The 26,734-nt window shown below is 40.0% G+C and overlaps 1 protein-coding gene across 1 annotated transcript in view; it reads left to right on the top strand.

Annotated features, from left to right (window-relative positions):
• Positions 1–26,734, top strand: part of LOC132403185 (centromere protein J-like) — a 195,613-nt gene that overhangs the window by 21,435 nt on the left and 147,444 nt on the right. The window contains exon 3 of the mRNA XM_059986546.1: positions 15,977–16,228. Within this exon, the coding sequence (XP_059842529.1) occupies positions 15,977–16,228 (252 nt within the window). The remainder of the gene's footprint in view (positions 1–15,976; positions 16,229–26,734) is intronic.

The following is a 26,734-nucleotide window of genomic DNA, read 5'->3' as shown; positions in this document are numbered from 1 at the left end:
TGTTTCCATAACAGGGACTCTCTGATCAGAATGTTTGGCTGTAGGGGGGACGTCACATGATGATGTAGGATCAAGACGTGGAAAGTCAGCTCTCCCGTAAAAAACCAGTAAAATAATGTTTAAGTGAAGAAAAGTTAGTGAATACTTTCTAAAAATTACTTATAAACTACTCAGGATTGTCTTTAGATATGCCTCCTAAACAGAAGCAGAAGAAAACTACTACTTTGAAGATAGCACAAGTTGGAAAGGAACCAAGGCCGGCCACCATGACGGAGCCTCGTACTCAAGTGCATTTTACCTCCGGCGATGCAGAACAGGAAACTGCGGCAACATCAACAGTCTCGAAGAAGTAACAACAGGAACTGCGCATGCGCAAACTCAAGCAATTCAAACTACAAATCCCAGCTACGATTGGAAATGAAAGTAAATCCGAGGAGGATTCGGATTCTCTGGACAACACAGATGAAGATGAGGAGGGAAAAGAAGAAGAACAGCAGGAAGAGGTTGGAAGTGGAAGATTTCCTGGAGACATAAGAAAAGCTTTGGTGCAAATAATGCATGAATTAAAAGAATTAAAAACATTAAAAGTAATAAAAGAAGATATTAAAAATATGAATACTATGTTTGATAAAGTGGTGAAAAAACAGGAGAAAATGGATAAGAAAGTTAAAAAGTTGGAAGAAATAATGGGAGACACCATTGATAGAGTGAATAAAATGGAAGATAATATTCTTGTCTGGACATCAGAAAGAAAACAGTTGTTGGAAAATGTGGACGGGCTTGAAAATTTTAGCAGACGAAATAATATTAAGATTGTTGGTCTTAAAGAAGGTATAGAGGGAGAGGATCCAATAAAATGTTTTCAAAAATGGATCCTGGAAAATTTGGAAATGGAAAAGGGAACCCAGTTAATTGAAATCGAAAGGGCTCACGGAACCTTAAGACGAAAGCCTCAACTTGATCAAAACCCACGACCAATCTTGATAAAGTGCTTAAGATATCAAGATAAGAAAAGATCCTGAAGGCGGCTGCCCAACGTGCCAGAAAGAGAAATGGGCCATTGATGATAGAAGGGAAAACAGTTCTTTTCTATCCTGATATAAGTTATGACCTTTTGAAAAGAAAGAAGGAATTTAACCCAGCGAAAAATGTTTTATGGGAAAAGGGTTATAAATTTATAATGCGTCACCCAGCAACACTGATAATTTTTTTGGATGACAGAAAAAGAAGATTTTTTACTGATTTTCGGGATGTGGAGGAATTTGCACAAGAACTCCCAAATATTTGCTAGACACAGCTAAAGATTTAAAAGTGAGATGGATTAAAGATGAAGACGGGAACAGTGAATGGAGTTGATGGAATTTAAGGACAGAAGAATATTTAAATATAGTTTTAATTATATGATAGAGGGGGAGAAAGGTAAAAATTTGAGGAATATTAATTGAGAGTAGTGATATTATTTTTTCTTCTCTTACATATGCTTTTTTATGTTACGGGGGAGCTGGGGGAATTTCGGATTGATCGCTACGGGATTCATATGTGTAATCATGGCGATTGCCATGACCCGTACAACGGAGGGGGGTAATGTTGTGATTATTTTCATTCACAATATTAGTAGGAGGTATTTTGTTATTTTTTTCTTTGTAATCTATTTTTCTTTTATCTTTCTTTCTTTGCCTGGACGATCAGGGGTGGGGAGACACATAGCGACATGGAGAATTTTTTTTAAATTCCCCAAGGTACTACGAGAGTTGAAATATTATGTATTATTGTAGATTGGAGTAACCCTGTTAAAAGTAATGACCAATTTACTGAATTTTTAAAGTTTTAATGTTAATGGGCTTAATGGACTGGTGAAAAGGAAAATAATTTTAACATACATTAAGAAAATGAAAATAGATATAGCTTTTTTTTACAAGAAACACATTTAACAGAGATAGAACATCAGAAATTAAAGAGATTGGGTCAGAAATGTTATTGCAGCTTCGTTTAATTCAAAGGCAAGGGGAGTTGCAATTTTGGTTAATAAAACTTTACCAATTAAAATACAAAATGTATTAATTGATACGGTGGGGAGATATGTAATTATACATTGTCAAATCTTTTCAGAACTATGGACTCTTATGAATATTTATGCACCAAATGAAAACGATGTAAAATTTATATGAGGCCTTTTTGAATTTGACTGACGCACATGACAAAATATTAATAGGTGGAGACTTTAACTTTTCTCTAGACCCACTTTTAGATAGGTCAATAAAGGTTGTTACAAAATCAAAAGTAGTAAAATTAACTTTATCGTTGATGAAAGATTTAAATTTATGGAGATATATGGAGAAGAATTAACCCAAGAGAAAGAGATTATTCATTAATTCAAATAGACATAAAACTTATTCAAAGATAGATTTTTTTCCTATTATCAACAAATATTCAAGATAGAGTGAAAAATATGGAATATAAAGCAAGAATATTGTCAGATCATTTCCCCTTGATAATGACAATGATAATGATGGATAAGGAGGAATTGATTTATAGATGGAGATTTAATTCAATATTATTAAAACGTCAAGATTTTTGTGATTTTATGAAAAAGCAGATTCAGTTTGTTTTAGATACAAATTTACATTCAGTTGATGATAAATTTATATTATGGGAAGTGATGAAGGCATATTTGAGAGGCCAGATAATAAGTTATACTAAAATTAAGAAGGAATATATGGTAGAAACAGATCAATTGGAAAAAGAGATTACAAAATTAGAACAAGAATTTCGAAGGTATATGACAGAAGAAAAACGAAGACAACTTGTTAATAAGAAGCTACAATATGATACACTTCAGACATACTGAACAGAAAAAGCAATTATGAGAACTAAACAGAGATATTACAAACTAGGTGAAAGATCATACAAGATTCTTGCTTGGCAGTTAAAAACAGACCAGGCTTCCAAAACGATAAATGCAATTAGAACAAGTGTAAATAAAATTACTTATAAACCTTTAGAAATCAATGAAACTTTTAGAAGTTTTTATTTTGAATTGTATCAATCAGAATCACAAAATGATATTGTTGAGATAAAAAGGTTTTTTATCACAAATAACTCTCCCATAATTGAATTCGGAAGAACTGAAGGGATTAGATGTGCCTTTTACATTAAAAGAGGTCGAAGAAGCTCTAGGATCACTTCAGAGTAATACATCTCCAGGAGAAGATGGTTTTCTGCCTGAACTTTACAAAAATTTTAAAGATTTATTAATTCCTCCCTTTAAGGAGCTAATACACCAAGCGGAAAGAATGCATAAACTTCCAGAATCTTTTTCGGCAGCTATTTTAATAGTATTGCCAAAAAAAGATAGAGATCTTTTAAAGCCAACATCATATAGGCTTATTTCTTTGTTGAACATGGACTATAAAATAATAACAAAGATTTTATCTAATAGATTATCTAAATACTTACCAAAATTAATACATATGGATCAAACAGGATTTATCAAAAATAGACAATCGGCAGATAATGTAACTCTGTTACTTAGCATAATTCATCTGGCATAAAAGAGGGAGGAAATGAGTGTGGCAGTTGCTTTGGATGCCGGAAAAACATTTGATAGATTGGAATGGGATTTTTTATTTAAGGTATTGGAAAAATATGGATTAGGAGTATCTTTTATAAACTGGATTAAAAGCTTAAATACTAATCCCAAAACTAAGGTAGTGACAAATGGCCAAATTTCAACATCATTTCAGTTAACAAGGTCAACTAGACAAGGTTGTCCATTATCACCTGCTTTATTTGTATTGGCGATAGAACCATTAGCTGAATTAATTAGAACTGACCCAGATATTATGGTTTTCAGAGTTAATCAGGAAGAATATAAGATTAATTTATTTGCTGATGATGTTCTGCTTTATCTAACAAACCCATTGTATTCATTGCGTAAATTATCTTCCAGATTGGAAGAATATGGGAAAATATCAGGGTATAAAATAAATTGGGATAAAAGTGAAGTTCTACCCCCTACTAAAGGAGACTATAGTCAATGTCGGTTAGTAACTCAATTTAGATGACCGATAAATGGTATAAAGTATTTAGGTATAAGCGTTGATAATGATATAAAGAATTTATATAAATTAAATTATTTGCCATTGTTGAAAAAAATTCAAGAAGATCTTGATAAATGGATGATGCTACCAATATCATTAGTCGGTAGAGTCAATGCTGTAAAAACAAATATATTCCCTAGATTACAATATTTATTCCAAATACTACCAATACAATTACTGCAGAAGTTTTTTCAAGAGTTAAATAAATGTGTGAGTAAGTTCCTTTGGAAAGGTAAGATGTCAAGAATATCATTGGAGAACACATAAACTTCCACAATCTTTTTTGACAGCGATCTTAATAGTATTGCCAAAAAAAGATAGAGATCCTTTAAAACCAACATCAAATAGGCCTATCTCTTTGTTGAATACGAATTATAAATTAATAGCAAAAATTTTATCTAATAGATTATCTAAATATTTACCAAAATTAATACATGTGGATCAAACAGGCTTTATTAAAAATAGACAATTGGCGGATAATCTAACTGGGTTACTTAGCATAATTCATTTGGCACAAAAGAAGGAAGAAATGAGTGTGGCAGTTGCTTTGGATGCAGAAAAAGCATTTGATAGATTGGAATGGGACTTTTTATTTAAGGTATTGGAAAAATATCCGTTAGGAAAATCTTCTATAAAATGGATTAAAACCTTAAATACTAGTCCCAAAGCTAAAGTAGTGACAAATGGTCAAATTTCAACATCATTCCAGTTAACGAGGTCAACCAGACAAGGCTGTCCATTACCACCTGTCCTATTTGTATTGGTGATAGAACCATTAGCTGAATTAATTAGAACCGATTCAGACATTATGGGCTTCAGAGTTAACCAGGAGGAATATAAGATTAATTTATTTGCTGATGATGTTCTGATTTATCTAACAAACCTATTGCATTTGTTGCATAAACTATCTTTTAGATTGGAAGAATATGGGAAAATATCAGGGCATAAAGTAAACTGGGATAAAAATGAAATTTTACCCCTTACTAAAGGAGACTATAGTCAATGTCAATTAGTAACTCAATTTAGATGGCCAATAAATGGTATAAAATATTTAGGTGTAAGAGTTGATTATGATATAAAGAATTTATATAAATTAAGTTATTTGCCATTATTGAAAAAAATTTAAGAGGATCTTGATAAGTGGATGATGTTACCAATAACATTAGTAGGTTGAGTTAATGCTGTAAAAATAAACATATTTCCTAGATTACAATATTTATTCCAAACATTACCAATGCAACTGCCGCAGAAGTTTTTTCAAGAGTTGAATAAATGTGTGAGGAAGTTTCTTTGGAAAGGTAAGATGTCAAGAATTGACATGTAAATTTGACCTAGGAGGGTTACAACTCCCAAATTTTAAGAATTATTATAAAACAAATCAACTTAGATTTATTGCATCTTTTTTTTGATGAAGATAAACCGGCATGGATTAGAATAGAATTTGATAAAATAGGAGAAAATATACCAGAAGATTTTATATATAAATGGGAATCTAAATGGATATGGGAAAAGAAAGAATCTCCTATATTAAAACATTTGATTGATTTATGGAATAAGATAAATGTTGATGATAAGATAAAGAAATCTTTATTAGCAAAGAGACCTTTAATTCAAAATAAACTTATTCCTTTTACAGTGGATTTTATATAACTGGTTTCAAAAAGGGATTAGATATATAGGAGACTGTTTTGAAAGAGGTATATTAATGTCATTTGATCAATTAAGGAATAAATACAAAATATCAAACAACACTCTTTTGTTACTTTCAATTAAGGGCTTATTTAAGAGATAAACTGGGTCAAACAATGTTATTGCCGAAACCTAATGAAATAGAAACTTTAATTCAAAAAGGAAAAATTTAAAAAATTATTTCTTGTATGTAAAGTTTGATTCAAAAACAGACAATTAAACAAGGAATTCATAAGTCAAGACAAAAATGGGAAACTGATTTGATTATTAAAATTGATGAAACAAGTTGGTCAAGACTATGTCTTGACAGTATGACAAATACAACAAATGTCCTACTAAGGTTAGTACAATATAATTTTTTACATCAATTATATATTACACCACAAAAGATAAATAGATTAAACCCAAATTTATCTGATCAATGTTTTCGATGTAATCAAGAAATTGGTACTTTTTTACACTCTACTTGCTCTTGTTTTAAAATTCAACCTTTTTGGACAAATTTAAGAGTTTTACTGGAACAAATTATTGGAACACAACTTCCACATAACACAATATTATTTTTACTAGGTGATATTGAAGGGATAAAACCGAAACCCAAATTAAACATCAGAAAGAATTCATAAAAATCACATTGGCAGTAGCCAAAAAGGCTATTGCAGTTACTTGGAAATCAGATTCATACTTAAGTATGGATCGTTGGAAGAATGAAATTTTCAGCTGCATTCCACTTGAAAAAATTACTTATAATTTAAGAAATAAATATGATATATTTCTGAAAATTTGGCGCCCTTATTTACAAAAGATAGGATTAAATATCTAGGTGCTCTGAAGATAAAATTATTGGCCATCTGAGGAAAGAAATAAATATATATATTAAAGCTATTTTGAACTCCATGGAGCATGTGGGGATCTTCCGATATCCAGGCACTCTTTCTTTCTTTCTTTTTTCTTTCCTTCTTTCTTTTTTTTCTCCTTTTTCTCTTTTTTCATATATATATAGAGACGTGTTGGGGGAGGAGTTAAGGGGAGGGGGAAGGGGGGAGGGCTGATATTATTTCTTTCTATTCTGTAACCTATTTGAAAATTCAATTAAAAAAATTAAAAAAAAAAGAATGTTTGGCAGTAGACCTGATTATCTCCATGGCCTTCTTGCCCAAGAACGTACCGTCTGAAGGCACTGTTCTTCACCGTCTGTTTTGATCCTTCTGATTACTTGGAAGTACTCCTCCTTCTCAAAAATCTCATATTCCCTCCTGCAATGTGGCATCCATTCATGCAGTAGCAACACACCCACGAGCTGGAAGAGCATTGCATATATGGCGGTGTATCCTATAAGAGCAGTTTTCAAAGTTTACTCCTGTTGGACAGCATTCTGACAATGGTGAGAACTTGAAACATTTGGGCTGGATTGTCCAATGTTCATGAGGCCAGTTACTGCTGTGACTGCTTGTACTTGCCATCATTTAAAGCTAACCCTCCCACCCATGGCACTGTTGCATGAACTTCCCTTCCAATGATCCACACTCTTCCAAGGTTTTCTTTTGGCACAGCTTGACCACTGATGGCAAGAGTCATCAGTGTCCGACAGACCCTGGAAAAGAATCAGGTTTCTAACTCAGTCTGGTACTTGGAGGGGGAGGAGGGATTTTTCAGCAAATGAGGTCATATGCAAGTCAGCAGATGTGATCGGATTAACACGATTGAAGGTTTTGACAGGAGTGGACTCAAGCATTTTAAAGCAAAAAGGAAGCTATCTTTTGTGGAAAAAACTAGGAATCAGTGAGTTTGAAAATGTAGTTTAAATTAATTGAGGGAGATGTTTGTCTAGCGGTAGGCATCAAAATGAATTGCGATGGAATACAAATAGAAAAAAACAAGAGGCCACTTAGGACAATTTGTTTTCATGAAAGATTTCTGTTGTTAGAATTAAATTGCAGATACTATATACAACCATTTAATGGGAAGTGTTAGATCCTATTTTCAGGCAAAAAGGGATTAAGATAGATAAGAAATGAACACAGATAATGCTGGAGACAGTCAATGAGTTAGATGGCATCTGATAAAAAACCTTTAGTCTGAAAGGTTAACTGTTTCTCTCTCCAAGGCTCCGCTTTCCGCCCACATTCCAGAGATGTACAGGTTAGGGGTAGTAAATTGTGCACATGTTATATTGGTGCCGGAAGCATGACAACACTGGCTGGAAGTCCCCAGCACAGTCCTCAGACTATGTTGGCCATTGACGTAAATGATGCATTTCACTGTATGTTTTGATGTGGTAAATAAGGCTAATCTTTATCTTTATGAATAGAAAAATTCAGCCTGGTATGCTGAGTATGCCCAGACCTTTTCTTTCTGACACCTTCAGTCTTTTGCTTTTCAAGCACCATTAAGAAATGACGACTGCCCATGTTGACTTCTTAATTTCATATTTAGTGATTTGCACAGGAAGGGAAAATGTAAGATTTGTTACTGACTTTGGACATGGTTGGCACCATAGTGTGCCTGGATGCAGCTGTTTGAGAGTGCTGCCCTGCTTAAAGCAGCACACTGTCTGAAATAAAATTGAGTCTAGATAGTGAGTGTTTCACATAGTAAGAATAGGACAATTGATGCAACTATTACTTAAGGCACAAGTTGTTCTTAATGAAAGTGAAATATTTGTGAAGTTTAGTTAGAAATGGGCTACTGGTTATTCAACACAGGACAAAGCTGCTGAATCCAGAGCACCGGTACCTAGTTATCTGCTTTATTTTAATGGTCTTGATTTAGAATAGAAAACATTGGTTTTCATTCTCTTCTCCAGTTTGAATAAAATCTCAGTGAGCATACCCTCCTGATCTGCCTCATTTGGAGTTGAAGAAAATTAGTATCCTATGTTGAAGGTGCCCAAGTTCAGGCTTGGAAATGAGTTAAAATAAGCAGAGATCTAAATCCAATCCAACTTTGCTGTAGAGGTTTCTAGCTGCAATCAAATTGAAGCAGGTTGTCAAGACCATTGACCTTCTGCCCCTTAGGGAACATGCAGAAGAAAGAGTTTTGCATTTCCAAGTTGTTAAGACCTGTCCTTGGTCTATCCAGAGCCTGCTATGAGACCTGAGTCCATCTTTCTTGCCTCTCAGCAAATATGAGCCTGCCCTGGAAGCAATTTTTCATTTTTTCCTTTTAGATATACCCCTACCTCTGCAAGGAAACTTGAGAAATCACATAAAAGGAACTTAAAATCATCATTTACTTGTGGTCCCATTTCTGCTGCATTGTAATGGGAATCACACTCAGAGCAAAAGAAAAATTAGTCCCATGTGGTGACCTTCAGAAACTCTAAGTTCTGTGAAGGTTTAGATAGGAGACTAGTAGTCCAGTATTTTTCTAAATTCATTAAAGTTATATTTGATTTATGATCAAACTGTTGATTCAACAGTAAGATGTCCTAAACCTTGAATGATCATGCAAGTTGGCAGATTGCCAGCTAATGCCTGCTTTGTATTAACTGACATGCTCAGGCATGCTTCCCTATGTAGTCAATTGTGTGGAACACGGAATGAGAGGAGGAGATAATCTGCAAATTATTAATAAGAAGCTCCTTGATGTCTACACAATGTTACACAGCTTTGGATTTTACATGGTTAGTGCTAAAATCAGAGATTTAGAACATTGTAGATTGTTACACTTGGTTGAAAGCATCATTTGAGGAATTGTGGCCAGCAATTGGCTGAAGCAGTCTGCCAATTATGTTTCTATGGTCACCATTTGGAAACTGAGCAGATGCCAGTGTCTTCTGAGAGCAGTTATGTGTTTCCCATTCTGTTGTTTTTTTAAGAATGGCTGGTTTGTTTTCAAGGAAGCATAGATGATCTGGTACAGGAAAGAGACTATTTGTCCCATTCTGCTGGTCTCTGAAATTACTGTTTAACTTGTCGCACTCCACTGCTCATTCCTAAGAGTTTAGTGACTGTTTCCACATCTTAGTTTTCTTATCCAAGTCCTTTTGGAAAATTACTCATGTATCTGCTTCTGCGTGTCATGGTCCAGTCCGAAGTCCGCATTCCGGTTCATGTTCCGGTCCGCGGACTCCAGGTCCTCCGGCTGTCCCTTGTTTTCAGTTGGACTCAAGCATTTGCACCTGATGCTCATCTTGTTGGCTGGGAATATAGGTGGCTCTGGGATTGAGTGTGGTTAGGGGGTTGTCTTGTCAAGATTCTTGCCAGTCCCTGTTTGGAGTAACCCACTGGTGGAAGGCTAGCTCATTCTGTGAGTTATGGATTTGGCGATTCCATAGCCCGCTGAGGTTATCGGCCGCCTTGAGTCTTGGAGCCGCCCCTGTCCCTTGCCTCCGTCAGTTAAACCAGGCTGGATTGCTGTTATCCTGCAGTTGGTTCTGTCCCTTCCTGTCCCTCGCCTCCGTCAGTTAAGCCAGGCCGGATTGCCGTTACCCTGCCGTTAGTTCTGTCCCTTGTCTCTGTTGGGTAAGCCAGGCCGGATTGCCGTTACCCTGCCGTTAGTTCTGTCCCTTCCTGTCCCTTGCCTCCATTGGGTAAGCCAGGCTGGATTGTTGTTACCCTGCGGTTGGTTCTGTCCCTTCCTGTTCCTTGCCTCTGTCGGTTGTGTCTGGCGTCCTGCCCAGAAGGCTAGCTCCCTAGAACTCCAAGGTCTCCAGGAACCGAAGTCTCCAAGTCTCCAACTCCTAGCACCCAGGCCTTGACATGTCTTCACCTAGTTTGGGGGTCTGAGCCCGAGTCGAGGCCCAGGCTCTCGGTCCATGACCAGTCTCGAGCTCAGAGTCCACCCCAGGCTCCTTGTTCCCAGTCCCTCGTCCTGTTCCTGCTTCCCCAGCCCGGTCTGTGACCTGTCCTGTTTTTTAGTTTTGTCCCATCCGGTTACTAGTACTTCAGTTTCTGCGCCCTGCACTTGGGTCCAGTCTCAATGCCCCCCCGTATGACCCTGCTACGCTTTCAAGTTTACTGTGGACTATAACAATGCCAATAGGTGTGGTGTCACCCAGTACACATGTAGCCCCTGACAGGATACCCGGCTGTCCAACTCACAGACACACTCTCATCCTCAACCAGTCACTTTTCATCTTTTATTGCTGCTGTTTCATTTATTTATATGACTGCTTGTTTTATTATAATAGTGCCAGTAACATAAACATGCACCTCGCACTTTACGTCAACCTGTCAGTCTTCAGCCATGCCTGTCAGGGACTTGTGCTAATATTATTTTGTGACTATATGTACTGTGTTTTGACCTTAGCCCCAGAGGAATGATGTTTTCTTTAGCTGTATACATGTGCATGGTTGAATGACAATATACTTGAGCTTGAACTACTCAGTACATATAAGTAGTTTTCCAAATGAGGTTACTTTGTCAACTATCTTTAAAACTGCATCATTTTATTAGTGGTTCTTCTACCTCTGGAAACAATTTTCCTTTACTTACTCCAGCAACATATTCGTAATTTTCAACATCTCTTTTCATAGAAACATTACTTGGAGGCCTTTCAGCCCATTAAGTTTATCCCAACTCATAGACGAGCAACTTTAGAAATAAATTTAAATATTTTAAAATTAAATTATTTCAACTGTTGTTAAATGTTACTGAACATTAGAAAAGTTTAAAATCATTGGAAAGGTCTACTGATGTATGGATAGCCTTAAGGACTCCTTCTCTGAAGTTAGTTGCCTTGTTATGATGGAGAGATGCACGAGTTCCTGAGATCTTGAAAGTGATGCTGCTTGGAGTTTAGCTCCTGGTAGAGTCACCCACGGTGGTAAGGTTAGGGCAGAGGTTCAAGATCTCAATGATGGAGATGACTGAAGATATTAACAGTGAAGGGTCCCCAGTCATCCTGCAGTCCGTGCCACTTAATCCTGAACCATGTGGTGGCAGCCTGTGCATTGACCTCTCCATGTTAAACCAAGTCACAAACAGGCCTTCTCCTTTAGGGAAATAACCTTGTAACGTTCTCCTTCGCGTGTACTGATAACGCCGAATTCAACGTCGAGATAAACCAGTTAATAAGAACCAGATCGCAGTAAGATTAACCATTTACTGTTCACTCTTCACATTAACATATGGTGAAAACTGTTGATAAAACAATACAAGATTGATACAGTATTTGTTCCTTCCTTAATATCACATTTCAAGTGTAAATACTTGCAAAGGTGACTATAACTACATTACACTAAGGTGCAGTATACAGGGAGAGTTTACCTGCTCCATTGACTACTTTAAATACACTTCCATGCAAACTATCCGCGACTCTTTAACTAACGAAAGCATAAACATTATCTACCGTCGTTACTTCTAACAGGATCGGCATTAACATCTTAGTTCAACATATCAATTATCTATTAACTTACAGCGTTGCTCTCACTGTGATTTCTCATGCCTGCAAAACAACTTCTGCTCAGGTGTGCCTCGTGGAAAGCCCCCACCCTCGCGCTAATTTCAAACCGGTGTTTTCCCACAAGACGCGGCGAAACCGGATGTGACGTCATCGCATGCCGATATATTTTACATGCAATGAATATACTTTAAACACTCCTAATTCTAACTAGAAAATACTATCGAATGAATTACTAAGCGAAAATATTATAAACTAAATAACTGTCGTAAAGACAGCACAAACCTCTTAGTGGAACACCATAGCTGATACAAATAATCACACTACTAAACCTCAGGGATATGTTTACACACTAGCTGACAGGATGTGGAACTTGCTGGCAACATCCTTATTTATTGTCCATTATTGTCTTTGGGCTAAGGCAGTAGCTGAGACACAAAACACATTCCCTGGGACTAAAGTCCTATGCAAGTTAGATGGCAGATCTACTCCATCGAAAAAAGTTAGTGAACTAAATTGATTTTGTATATAACCCAGCAATTTTGTGGCTACTGTTATGAGGATAGATTCATGTTATTGTGTTTCCAAGCACATAAGAAGGTTACACATTCACAAAGCAAACTGACCATGGACAGTGCAGGAGATGGCACCACAGTGATATTTAAAGAACTTCTTACTTGCTGTCAGTTTAAAGCCTGCAAGCAGATTATAGTCAGTTAATGAAGCCACACCTAGTATAAGTGCTTGTGGTGGCACAGATTAGCTTGAAGTAAATTTATTATCAAAATACATGTATGTATTGGAAGATCAGAATGGTCATCTATATGTGGAGCCAAAAGAGATGGAGGGAGATCTTAAATTAATTTCTTGCATCTTTGTTTACTGAGGAGATGGTCACAGAGTCTATATAAATGAGGCAAAATGGCATCAACTTCATGGATCCTATACAGAGTACGGAGGAGGAGGTGTTTGCTGTCTTGATGCAAATTCAAGTGGATAAATTCCCAAGGCTAAAAGGAGTTCCCTCAGACCCTGCGGGAGGCAAGTGCAGAAATTGCCAGGGCCCTGGCAGATAGATTTAAACCATCCTTAGCAACAGGAGAGATACCAGAGGATTGGAGGACAGCCAATGTTGTTTTGATGTTTAAGAAAGGCCCTAAAAATAAACCAGGAAATCTTAGGCCAGTAAGCCTGACATCAGTAGTGGGAAAGTTATTGGAGGGTATTCTAAGGGATTGGATATATAAGTATTTGGCTAGACGTGGACTGATTAAGGATAATCAGCATGGCTTTGTGCGTGGTAAGTCATGTCTCACCAAACTTGTAGAGTTTTTTGAGGAAGTTACCAGGAAAGTGGATGAAGGCAAGACAGTGGATGGTGTCAACATGGACCTCAGCAAGGCCCTTAACAAGGTCCCACATGGGAGGTTAGTCTGGAAGGTTCAGTTGCTCAGCATTCAAAATGAGGTAGTAAATTGGATCAGACATTACTCAAAGTTCAGAAGTTCAAAGTAAAATTTATTATCAGAGTACATACATGTCACCACATACAACCCTGAGATTCTTTTTCCTGTAGGCATACTTAGCAAATCTATAGAACAGTAACTGTAGACAGGATCAATGAACAACAAACTGTGCAAATGCAAATCTAAGTAAATAGCAATAAATAACGAGAGCATGAAATAACAAGATAAAGAGTCCTTAATGTAAGACCTTCGGTTGTGGGAACACCAGAAACAGAATGAATGTTGTTATCCCCTTTTTTTCAAGAGCATGACAGTTGAAGGGTAATAACTGTTCTTGAAGCTGGTGATGTGAGTCCTGAGACACCTGTACCTTCTATCTGATGGCAGCAGTGAGAAAAAGCACGGTCTGGGTTGTGAGAATCTTTGATAATGGATACTGCTTTTCTACCGCAATGTTACATGCAGATGTGCTCAATGGTTGGGAGGGTTTTACCCATGGCGTACTAGGTTGAATCCACTACCTCTTATATGATCTTCCAGTCAGAGGCGTTGGTGTTTCCGTACCAGGCTTTGTGGAAGAAACCAGAGTGTGATAGTAGATGGTTGTCTCCCTTAATGGAGGCCTATGACTAGTGGTGTGCCGCAGGAATCGGTGCTGGGTCCTTTGTTGTTTGTCATCTTCCTCAACAATCTGGATGATACTGTGGTTAACTGGATCAGCAAACTTGCTGATGACACCAAGACTGAGGTGTAGTGGACAGCAAGGAAGGCCATCATGGCTTGCAGTGGGGATCTGGATCAGCTGGTGAAATGGGCTGAAAAATAGCAGATGATATTCAATACAAACAAGTAAGAGCTGTTGTACTGCGGCAGGACCAACACAGTGAACCAAAGGGTGCTGAGGAGTGTGGTAGAACAAAGGGATCTGAGAATACAGGTGCATAATTCAATGAAAGTGGCATTACAGGTAGATAAGGTCATAAGAAAGCTTTTGGCACAGTGGCCTTCGTAAATCAAATTATTGAAAGAAGGAGATGGGATGTTATGTTGAAGTTGTCTAAGACATTGACGAGGCCTAATTTGGAGTATTGTGTGCAGTTTTGGTCACCTACCTACAGGAAAGATGTAAATAAGGTTGAAAGAGTAGAGAGAAAATTTACAAGGATGTTTCTGAGCCTGGAGAATCTGAGTTATAGGGAAAGATTGAATAGGTTAGGACTTTATTCCATGGAATGTAGAAAATTATGAGGAGATTTGATAGAGTTATATAAATTTATGAGGTGTATGGAGAGGGTAAATGCAAGCAAGCTTTTTCCCACTGAGGCTGGGTGGGACTACAACTAGAGGTCATGGGTTAAGGGTGAAAGGTGAAAATATTAAGGGGAACATGAGGGGAAGCTTCTTCACTCAGTGGGTGATGAAATGGTGGAAGAAACTGCCAGTGCAAATTGTGCATGTGAGCTTGATTTCAACATTTAAGGGAAGTTTAGATATGTACATGAAGGGTATGGAGGGCTATGGTTCTGATGCAGGTCGATGGGAGTGGGCAGTTTAAATGGTTCAGCAAGGACTAGATGGGCCAAAGGGCCTGTTTCTGTTCTGTTCTTTTCTATGACATGACCATATACTACCATGAGATTCATTTTCTTGCAGACACAGTGCAACAAAGATATACAATAGAATCAATGAAAACTACACACAAAAAAAAGCGATTGACAATGTGCAAAAGAAAATAATCTGGGCAAATACAAATAATAATAATAATAGTGACACTTATTTCATAGATACAGCCATTCAAAACACACATCACTTACAGAAATCAGTAAGTGAAAAACACCAGAAATATGCTGAATTAAAAGAAGTTCAACGACTCTGGAACATTGTCCCATTAGTAATATCTACAACTGGTATCATCCCAAAGTCACTACATAATAGCATTAAACAATGAGGCTTATACAGTAATATTTATGGAAATCTTCAGGAAACTATAACTTTAAGCATCACTAGAATAGCTTGAGCTGAGAAAAGATAAAAAGAAATAATAATAAATAATACTGAGAAGGTGTGTTGCTGAATACTTGAAAGTGAGTCCATAGGCTATGGATCAGTTCAGTGTTAAGGTGAGTGAAGTTATCCACGTTGGTTCAGGAGCCTGATGGCTGAAGGATAATAACTGTTCCTGAACCTGGTAGTGTAGGACCTAAGACTCCTGTACCTCCCTTCCGGAATTGTACTCTGGCCGGAGGATTAGAAGCTGCAGGAGAAATCAGCGGACCTGTATCTGTAAGAAGACAAGAGAGAAATGGCATGCTTTAACATATGGAGGACATTTTATAAATAACGTATATTTATTTTCCATTGTGTATTTGCTGCAGGCTTTACCCTGCCAGTAGGATTCTCACCTCCATGGACTGGTATTTCTTCAGGCCTGCCACCAGGAAACAATGCAATGATACAGTCCTCTCGTCCATCTGCCAAGGAAGATTCCACAAATGCCCACACCCAGGGGTCATCTCCCAGTCCACTGGTTGAAGCTGCACAGTCCACAAAGCCGCCAAGTTCATCAACATCAGCAAACGGCAACCATATTCAGACAGCAATACATCCACATCTGTCTCAAGGCATGGGTGAGTCACAGATCTGTCCTTAGCTGTTGAAGCAAACAGGAAGTGTACTTAACTGAAGAACAGCAAGTCCTGGTTATTGTGGAAGTACATTTCAATAATTAACACAAATAAAGTTTCATATAAACCAAATGAAAGCATAAGCTTCTGTTAAAATTGTTTCAACTTGAATTATTATTAACATTAATTAAAAGAAATTAATGAGTCATAACAAACTTCTCTAAGCAAATATCAGCAACTCTATCCAAATGAACGGGGTCACCACTTATTTGTTGGCATGGAGGTGAAGAGACAGAAACAAAAAGAATCTGGTCCTTTAGCTCATTAAGATTAAGAACCATTGTGGGACTCAATGATGAACTGGGAACAGAGCAAATCACAGTATTGTAAAGAATTTACTGCACAGGCATGTACCATTGCGACTGTTGAAAGTAAGTTTACTAGCCTCATCTCACATTCCAACACTGGGTTCATCGCCCTGTGGATCATGGCCCTTCGAGAAAGACCATAGACATGAGAACAGAATTAGTCCTTTTGGCCCATTGAGTCTGCACCTTCAATCCATCATGGCCAATTTATTAATCCCTCTCACACCCATTCTCCTGCCTTCGCCCCGTAATCTTTGACGCCCTTACTAATCAAAAAACTTATTAACCTCTGCTTTAAATATACCCTATGACTTGGTCTCCACAGCCAACTGTGGAATCCAATTCCATAGGTTCACCACCATCTGGTTAAAGAAATTCCTCCTCCTCTGTGTTCTAAGGGGACATCATAGAGGTTCTGCCCTCTGGTTAAGACTCCCCCAATATAGGAAACATCTTCTCCACGTTCACTCTGTCCAGGCCTTTCAATATTCAATTGGTTTCAATGAGATTCCCCCTCCCCCATGCTTCTAAACTCCAGCCAGAGCCATCAAACGCTCCTCATATGGTAACCCTTTTACTCCCTGGGTCATTCTCGTGAACTCTTCATGTCCAAACGCTGTTTTAATGTGGCAAGGGTTTCTCTATCATCGTTTGAAACTGTGGGTTCCATTGGGTAAAAAAAAAATTAATTTTTCCTTTAATCTTTCTACCAGTTACTTTAATTCTAGCCTGCATTTTGATTCCTTTGCTTAGGTCCTTTCCAGTTACTCTGTCTAAATGCCTCACAAGCTTGTACAAGATTCTCACCTCATCCACCCCTGTTCCAACTTTAGCCTATCCAATCTTGCATCATGGCTACAATTCTTATCCTGGCAACATCTTTCTAAATCTCCTCTGTACCCTTTCCTGTGTTATTACACCTTCCCTGTTTTGTTGACTAGCACACCCAAGAGATTTTTGAAGATGCTGGAAATCCATAGTAACACAGACACAATGTTGGAGGAACTCAACAGGTCAGGCAGCCACATAGAAAGGAATAAGGGACCAACGGCTCGAGCTGAGACCCTGATCCTGAAGAAGGGTGTCAACCTGAAATATCAACTCTTTATTTCTTTCCATAGGTGCTTACTGACCTGCTGAGATCCTCCAGCATGTTGTGGGTGTTATCAAGTATAAACTTGCTGTCCTTATATTCTATATGTTAACCAATAAAGGATGGCATCTCGTGTCTTTTTTTAAATATCTGATTGACTTTCCCAGCTACTTTTAAGGATATATGCACATAAACTCCAAGTTCTTCCTGTTCTCTACATTCATTATTCACCTGTTTATTATATTTTCCCTTGTGTTGCACCTCTCTAACTGCATAACCTTATGATTTTTGTGACTAAATTTGATTTTTCATCTTGGCACCCAACTTATCACACCATCTATATTTTCCTGTCATCTAAAGTCTTCCTCCTCATTGTCAACCATGTAGCCTTTGCTAAATGTTTACAAACGAACTTCATTATCATTTAGGCTGAGGTTTTTAGTAACTATTGCAAAACACAAGGAACTGATACTGAGCTTTGCAGTTACCAAAAAAAAACAATACCCATCAACCATAACTTTGCTTCCTGGTGTTGAACCAATTTTACATCTATTTTGCCCTTTTCTTTGGATCCTCATGGGAATTTACTTGATTGAACTGTCTGACACATGGAACAATGTTAAAAGGCCTATTAAAAATCGTGTGGATTACATTAAACATACAGCCTTCATTACCCCTCATTGTTACTCCCCTAAGAATACAATCAGATTAGTAAAATACAACACCCTTATAACAAATCTATGCTGAACACACTCTCACTCAGTGTCTGAAGTCTCTTGTGTCTCTTGATTAATTAGTACCTTTCCCAATGAAGATTTATATTGTCCCTTGGAATGACTTCCAATAATATGTGTACCACCAATGTTAAGCTATGTTACTTGGAACATCTCTATATTTTTAAACAATGGTAAAAAACTAAGCAATTCTTCAATAATCTAGCAACATGACACCTAACCATTTTCAAAGCAATATCTATGCAACACTTGGGCTCCTGCAAGATTATTGTTCTCAGTGAGATCTTTCTATCTATTATTTGCATAGTTAGTCTTCATTTGCACATTGGCTGTTTGTCAGATTTTATTTATATATAGTTTCAGAGTGTAATTCTTCCCAGAACATACTGGAGCAATTCTACACTGCCATCATGGAGAGCATCCTACACTGACATCATAGACAGCAACATACACTGTCATCATACAGAGCATCCTACACTGTCATCATAGAGAGAATCCTACACTGTAATCATAGAGAGCGTCCTACACTGTCATCATAGAGAGTGTGCTACACTGTCATCATCCTACACTGTCATCATAGACAGCAACATACACTGTCATCATACAGAGCATCCTACACTGTCATCGTAGAGAGCATCCTACACTGTCCTCATAGAGAGCATCCGACACTGTCATCATAGAGAGCATCCTACACTGTCATCACAGAGAGCATCCTACACTGTCCTCATAGAGAGCATCCGACACTGTCATCATAGAGAGCATCCTACACTGTCATCACAGAGAGCATCCTATACTGTCATCATTGAGAGCGTCCTACAGTGTCATCATAGAGAGCATCCTACAGTGTCATCATAGAGAGCATCCTACACTGTCATCATTGAGAGCGTCCTACAGTGTCATCATAGAGAGCATCCTACAGTGTCATCATAGAGAGCATCCTACACTGTCATCATTGAGAGCGTCCTACACTGTCATCATAGAGAGTGTGCTACACTGTCATCATCCTACACTGTCATCATAGACAGCAACATACACTGTCATCATACAGAGCATCCTACACTGTCCTCATAGAGAGCATCCTGCACTGTCCTCATAGAGAGCATCCTAGACTGTCCTCATAGAGAGCATCCTGCACTGTCATCATAGAGAGCATCCTGCACTGTCATCATAGAGAGCATCCTGCACTGTCATCATAGAGAGCATCCTACACTGTCATCATAGAGAGCGCCCTACACTGTCAGCATAGAGAGCATCCTACACTGTCATCGTAGAGAGCATCCTACACTGTCATCATAGAGAGCGTGCTACACTGTCATCATAGAGAGCGTGCTACACTGTCATCATAGAGAGCGTGCTACACTGTCATCATAGAGAGCGTGCTACACTGTCATCATCCTACACTGTCATCGTAGAGAGCATCCTACACTGTCATCATTGAGAGCGTCCTACACTGTCATCATAGAGAGCATCCTACACTGTCATCATAGACAGCAACATACACTGTCATCATAGAGAGCGCCCTACACTGTCATCATACAGAGCATCCTACACTGTCCTCATAGAGAGCAACCTACACTGTCATCATAGAGAGCGCCCTACACTGTCAGCATAGAGAGCATCCTACACTGTCATCGTAGAGAGCGTCCTACACTGTCATCATAGAGAGCATCCTATACTGTCATCATAGAGAGCATCCTACACTGTCATCATCCTACACTGTCATCGTAGAGAGCATCCTACACTGTCATCATAGAGAGCATCCTACACTATCATCGTAGAGAGCATCCTACACTGTCATCGTAGAGCATCCTACACTGTCATCATAGAGAGCATCCTACACTGTCATCATAGAGAGAATCCTACACTGTCATCATAGAGAGCATCCTACACTGTCATCGTAGAGAGCATCCTACACTGTCATCATAGAGAGAATCCTACACTGTCATCGTAGAGAGCATCCTACACTGTCATCATAGAGTGCATCCTACACTGTCATCGTAGGCAGCGTCCTACACTGTCATCGTAGAGAGCATCCTACACTGTCATCATAGAGAGCATCCTACACTGTCATCGTAGAGAGCATACTACACTGTCATCGTAGAGAGCGTCCTACACTGTCATCGTTGAGAGCATCCTACACTGTCATCATAGAGAGCATCCTACAGTGTCATCATAGAGAGCATCCTACACTGTCATCATTGAGAGCATCCTACACTGTCATCATAGAGAGCATCCTACACTGTCATCGTAGAGAGCGTCCTACACTGTCATCGTAGAGAGCGTCCTACACTGTCATCATTGAGAGCAACCTACACTGACATTGAGAGCATCCTACACTGTCATCATAGAGAGCATCCGACAGTGTCATCATAGAGAGCATCCTACACTATCGTAGAGAGCATCCTACACTGTCATCATAGAGAGCGTCCTACAGTGTCATCGTGGAGAGCATCCTATACTGACATCATTGAGAGCGTCCTACACTGTCATCGTTGAGAGCATCCTACACTGTCATCACAGAGAGCATCCGACAGTGTCATTATAGAGAGCATCCTACACTGTCATCATAGAGAGCAACCTACACTGTCATCATAGAGAGCATCCTACACTGTCATCGTAGGCAGCATCCTACACTGTCATCGTAGAGAGCGTCCTACACTGTCATCGTTGAGAGCATCCGACACTGTCATCACAGAGAGCATCCGACAGTGTCATTATAGAGAGCATCCTACACTGTCATCATAGAGAGCAACCTACACTGTCATCATAGAGAGCATCCTACACTGTCATCGTAGAGAGCGTCCTACACTGTCATCATAGAGAGCATCCTACACTGTCATCATAGAGAGAATCCTACACTGTCATCATAGAGAGCATCCTACACTGTCATCGTAGAGAGCATCCTACACTGTCATCGTAGAGAGCATCCTACACTGTCATCGTAGGCAGCATCCTACACTGTCATCGTAGAGAGCATCCTACACTGTCATCGTAGAGAGCATCCTACACTGTCATCGTTGAGAGCATCCTACACTGTCATCACAGAGAGCATCCGACAGTGTCATTATAGAGAGCAACCTACACTGTCATCATAGAGAGCATCCGACAGTGTCATCATAGAGAGAATCCTACACTGTCATCATAGAGAGAATCCTACACTGTCATCATAGAGAGCATCCTACACTGTCATCGTAGAGAGCATCCTACACTGTCATCGTAGGCAGCATCCTACACTGTCATCGTAGAGAGCATCCTACACTGTCATCGTAGAGAGCATCCTACACTGTCATCGTAGGCAGCATCCTACACTGTCATCGTAGAGAGCGTCCTACAGTGTCATCATAGAGAGCATCCTACACTGTCATCATTGAGAGCATTCTACACTGTCATCATAGAGAGCATCCTACACTATCATTGAGAGCATCCTACACTGTCATCATAGAGAGCATCCTACACTGTCATCATTGAGAGCATCCTACACTATCATTGAGAGCATCCTACACTGCCATCATAGAGCACCCTACACTGTCATCATAGAGAGCATCCTACACTGTCATCATTGAGAGCATCCTACACTCTCATCGTAGAAAGCATCCTACACTGTCATCACAGAGAGCGTCCTACAGTGTCATCATTGAGAGCATCTTACACTGTCATCATAGAGAGCATCCTACAGTGTCATCATAGAGAGCATCCTACACTGTCATCATAGAGAGCATCCTACACTGTCATCATAGAGAGCATCCTACACTGTCATCATTGAGAGCATCCTACACTGTCATCATAGAGCACCCTACACTGTCATCATTGAGAGCATCCTACACTGCCATCATAGAGAGCATCCTACACTGCCATCATAGAGAGCATCCTACACTGTCATCATAGAGAGCATCCTACAGTGTCATCATAGAGAGCGTCCTACACTGTCATCATAGAGAGCATCCTATACTGTCATCATCCTACACTGTCATCATAGAGAGCATCCTACACTGTTATCGTAGAGAGCATCCTACACTGTCATCATAAAGAGCATCCTACACTGTCATCATAGAGAGCATCCTACACTGTCATCGTAGAGAGCATCCTACACTGTCATCATAGAGAGAATCCTACACTGTCATCATAGAGAGCATCCTACACTGTCATCGTAGAGAGCGTCCTACACTGTCATCGTAGGGAGCGTCCTACACTGTCATCGTAGAGAGCATCCTACACTGTCATCATCCTACACTGTCATCGCAGAGAGCATCCTACACTGTCATCATAGAGCATCCTACACTGTCATCACAGAGAGCATCCTACACTGTCATCGTAGAGAGCATTCTACACTGTCATCGTAGAGAGCATCCTACACTGTCATCGTAGACAGCAACATACACTGTCATCATACAGAGCATCCTACACTGTCCTCATAGAGAGCATCCTGCACTGTCATCATAGAGAGCATCCTACACTGTCATCATAGAGAGCAACCTACACTGTCATCATAGAGAGCGTCCTACACTGACAGCATAGAGAGCGTCCTACACTGTCATCACAGAGAGCGTCCTACACTGTCATCACAGAGAGCGTCCTACACTGTCATCATAGAGAGCGTCCTACACTGTCATCATAGAGAGCATCCTACACTGTCATCATCCTACACTGTCATCGTAGAGAGCATCCTACACTGTCATCATAGAGAGCATCCTACACTGTCATCGTAGAGAGCATCCTACACTGACATCGTAGAGAGCATCCTACACTGTCATCATAGAGAGCATCCTGCACTGTCATCATAGAGAGCATCCTACACTGTCATCATAGAGAGCAACCTACACTGTCATCATAGAGAGCATCCTACACTGTCATCGTAGAGCATCCTACACTGTCAGCATAGAGAGCGTCCTATACTGTCATCACAGAGAGCATCCTACACTGTCATCATTGAGAGAATCCTACACTGTCATCGTAGAGAGCATCCTACACTGTCATCATTGAGAGAATCCTACACTGTCATCGTAGAGAGCATCCTACACTGTCATCATAGAGAGCGTCCTACACTGTCATCATAGAGAGCATCCTACACTGTCATCATAGGGAGCGTCCTACACTGTCATCGTAGAGAGCGTCCTACACTGTCATCACAGAGAGCATCCTACACTGTCATCATAGGGAGCGTCCTACACTGTCATCGTAGAGAGCGTCCTACACTGTCATCACAGAGAGCATCCTACACTGTCATCATTGAGAGCATCCTACACTGTCATCGTAGAGAGCGTCCTACACTGTCATCGTAGGGAGCGTCCTACACTGTCATCGTAGAGAGCGTCCTACACTGTCATCACAGAGAGCATCCTACACTGTCATCATTGAGAGAATCCTGCACTGTCATCATAGAGAGCATCCTACACTGTCATCATAGAGAGCAACCTACACTGTCATCATAGAGAGCGTCCTACACTCAGCATAGAGAGCGTCCTACACTGTCATCACAGAGAGCGTCCTACACTGTCATCACAGAGAGCGTCCTACACTGTCATCGTAGAGCATCCTACACTGTCATCATAGAGAGCATCCTACACTGTCATCAAAGAGAGCATCCTACACTGTCATCGTAGAGAGCATCCTACACTGTCATCATAAAGAGCATCCTACACTGTCATCATAGAGAGCATCCCACACTGTCATCATTGAGAACATCCTACACTGTCATCGTAGAGAGCATCCTACACTGTCATCGTAGAGAGCATCCTACACTGTCATCATAGAGAGCATCCTACAGTGTCATCATAGAGAGCGTCCTACACTGTCATCGTAGAGAGCGTCCTACACTGTCATCGTAGGGAGCGTCCTACACTGTCATCGTAGAGATCGTCCTACACTGTCATCACAGAGAGCATCCTACACTGTCATCATTGAGAGCGTCCTACACTGTCATCATAGAGAGAATCCTACACTGTCATCATAGAGAGCATCCTACACTGTCATCGTAGAGAGCGTCCTTCACTGTCATCGTAGAGAGCGTCCTACACTGTCATCACAGAGAGCATCCTACGCTGTCATCATTGAGAGCATCCTACACTGTCATCGTAGGGAGCGTCCTACAATGTCATCATAGAGAGCATCCTACACTGTCATCACAGAGAGCATCCTACACTGTCATCGTAGAGAGCATCCCACACTGTCATCGTAGAGAGCGTCCTACACTGTCATCACAGAGAGCATCCTACACTGTAATCATTGAGAGCATCCTACACTGTCATCGTAGGGAGCGTCCTACAATGTCATCATAGAGAGCATCCTACACTGTCATCACAGAGAGCATCCTACACTGTCATCATAGAGAGCATCCTACACTGTCATCGTAGAGAGCATCCCACACTGTCATCGTAGAGAGCGTCCTACACTGTCATCACAGAGAGCATCCTACACTGTAATCATTGAGAGCATCCTACACTGTCATCATAGAGAGCATCCTACACTGTCATTGTAGAGAGCATCCCACACTGTCATCGTAGAGAGCGTCCTACACTGTCATCACAGAGAGCATCCTACACTGTCATCATTGAGAGCATCCTACAGTGTCATCATAGAGAGCATCCTACACTGTCATCATTGAGAGCATCCTACACTGTCATCATAGAGAGCATCCTACACTGTCATCGTAGAGAGCATCCTACACTGTCATCATAGAGAGCAACCTACACTGTCATCATAGAGAGCGTCCTACACTCAGCATAGAGAGCGTCCTACACTGTCATCACAGAGAGCGTCCTACACTGTCATCACAGAGAGCGTCCTACACTGTCATCATAGAGAGCGTGCTACACTGTCATCATAGAGAGCGTGCTACACTGTCATTATCCTACACCGTCATCGTAGAGAGCATCCTACACTGTCATCATAGAGAGCATCCTACACTGTCATCGTAGAGCATCCTACACTGTCATCGTAGAGAGCATCCTACACTGTTATCATAGAGAGCATCCTACACTGTCATCATAGAGAGCATACTACATCCTCATCATAGAGGGCATCCTACACTGTCATCATAGAGAGCATCCTACACTGTCATCGTAGAGAGCATCCTACACTGTCATCATAAAGAGCATCCTACACTGTCATCATAGAGAGAATCCTACACTGTCATCATAGAGAGCATCCTACACTGTCATCGTAGAGAGCATCCTACACTGTCATCGTAGAGAGCATCCTACACTGTCATCGTAGGCAGCATCCTACACTGTCATCGTAGAGAGCATCCTACACTGTCATCGTAGAGAGCATCCTACACTGTCATCGTTGAGAGCATCCTACACTGTCATCACAGAGAGCATCCGACAGTGTCATTATAGAGAGCAACCTACACTGTCATCATAGAGAGCATCCGACAGTGTCATCATAGAGAGAATCCTACACTGTCATCATAGAGAGCATCCTACACTGTCATCGTAGAGAGCATCCTACACTGTCATCGTAGGCAGCATCCTACACTGTCATCGTAGAGAGTGTCCTACAGTGTCATCATAGAGAGCATCCTACACTGTCATCATTGAGAGCATCCTACACTGTCATCATAGAGAGCATCCTACACTATCATTGAGAGCATCCTACACTGCCATCATAGAGCACCCTACACTGTCATCATAGAGAGCATCCTACACTGTCATCATTGAGAGCATCCTACACTCTCATCGTAGAAAGCATCCCACACTGTCATCGTAGAGAGCGTCCTACACTGTCATCGTAGAGAGCATGCTACACTGTCATCACAGAGAGCATCCGACAGTGTCATTATAGAGAGCATCCTACACTGTCATCACAGAGAGCGTCCTACAGTGTCATCATTGAGAGCATCTTACACTGTCATCATAGAGAGCATCCTACAGTGTCATCATAGAGAGCATCCTACACTGTCATCATAGAGAGCATCCTACACTGTCATCATAGAGAGCATCCTACACTGTCATCATTGAGAGCATCCTACACTGTCATCATAGAGCACCCTACACTGTCATCATTGAGAGCATCCTACACTGCCATCATAGAGAGCATCCTACACTGTCATCATAGAGAGCATCCTACAGTGTCATCATAGAGAGCGTCCTACACTGTCATCATAGAGAGCATCCTATACTGTCATCATCCTACACTGTCATCATAGAGAGCATCCTACACTGTTATCGTAGAGAGCATCCTACACTGTCATCATAAAGAGCATCCTACACTGTCATCATAGAGAGCATCCTACACTGTCATCGTAGAGAGCAACCTACTCTGTCATCATAGAGAGCGTCCTACACTGACAGCATAGAGAGCGTCCTACACTGTC

Source organism: Hypanus sabinus, chromosome 12, assembly GCF_030144855.1.
Source record: "Hypanus sabinus isolate sHypSab1 chromosome 12, sHypSab1.hap1, whole genome shotgun sequence".
NCBI classification, from domain to species: Eukaryota; Metazoa; Chordata; class Chondrichthyes; order Myliobatiformes; family Dasyatidae; genus Hypanus; species Hypanus sabinus.
The sequence above is the reverse complement of the archived record's forward strand: the minus strand, read 5'-3'. Positions and strand labels throughout refer to the sequence as shown.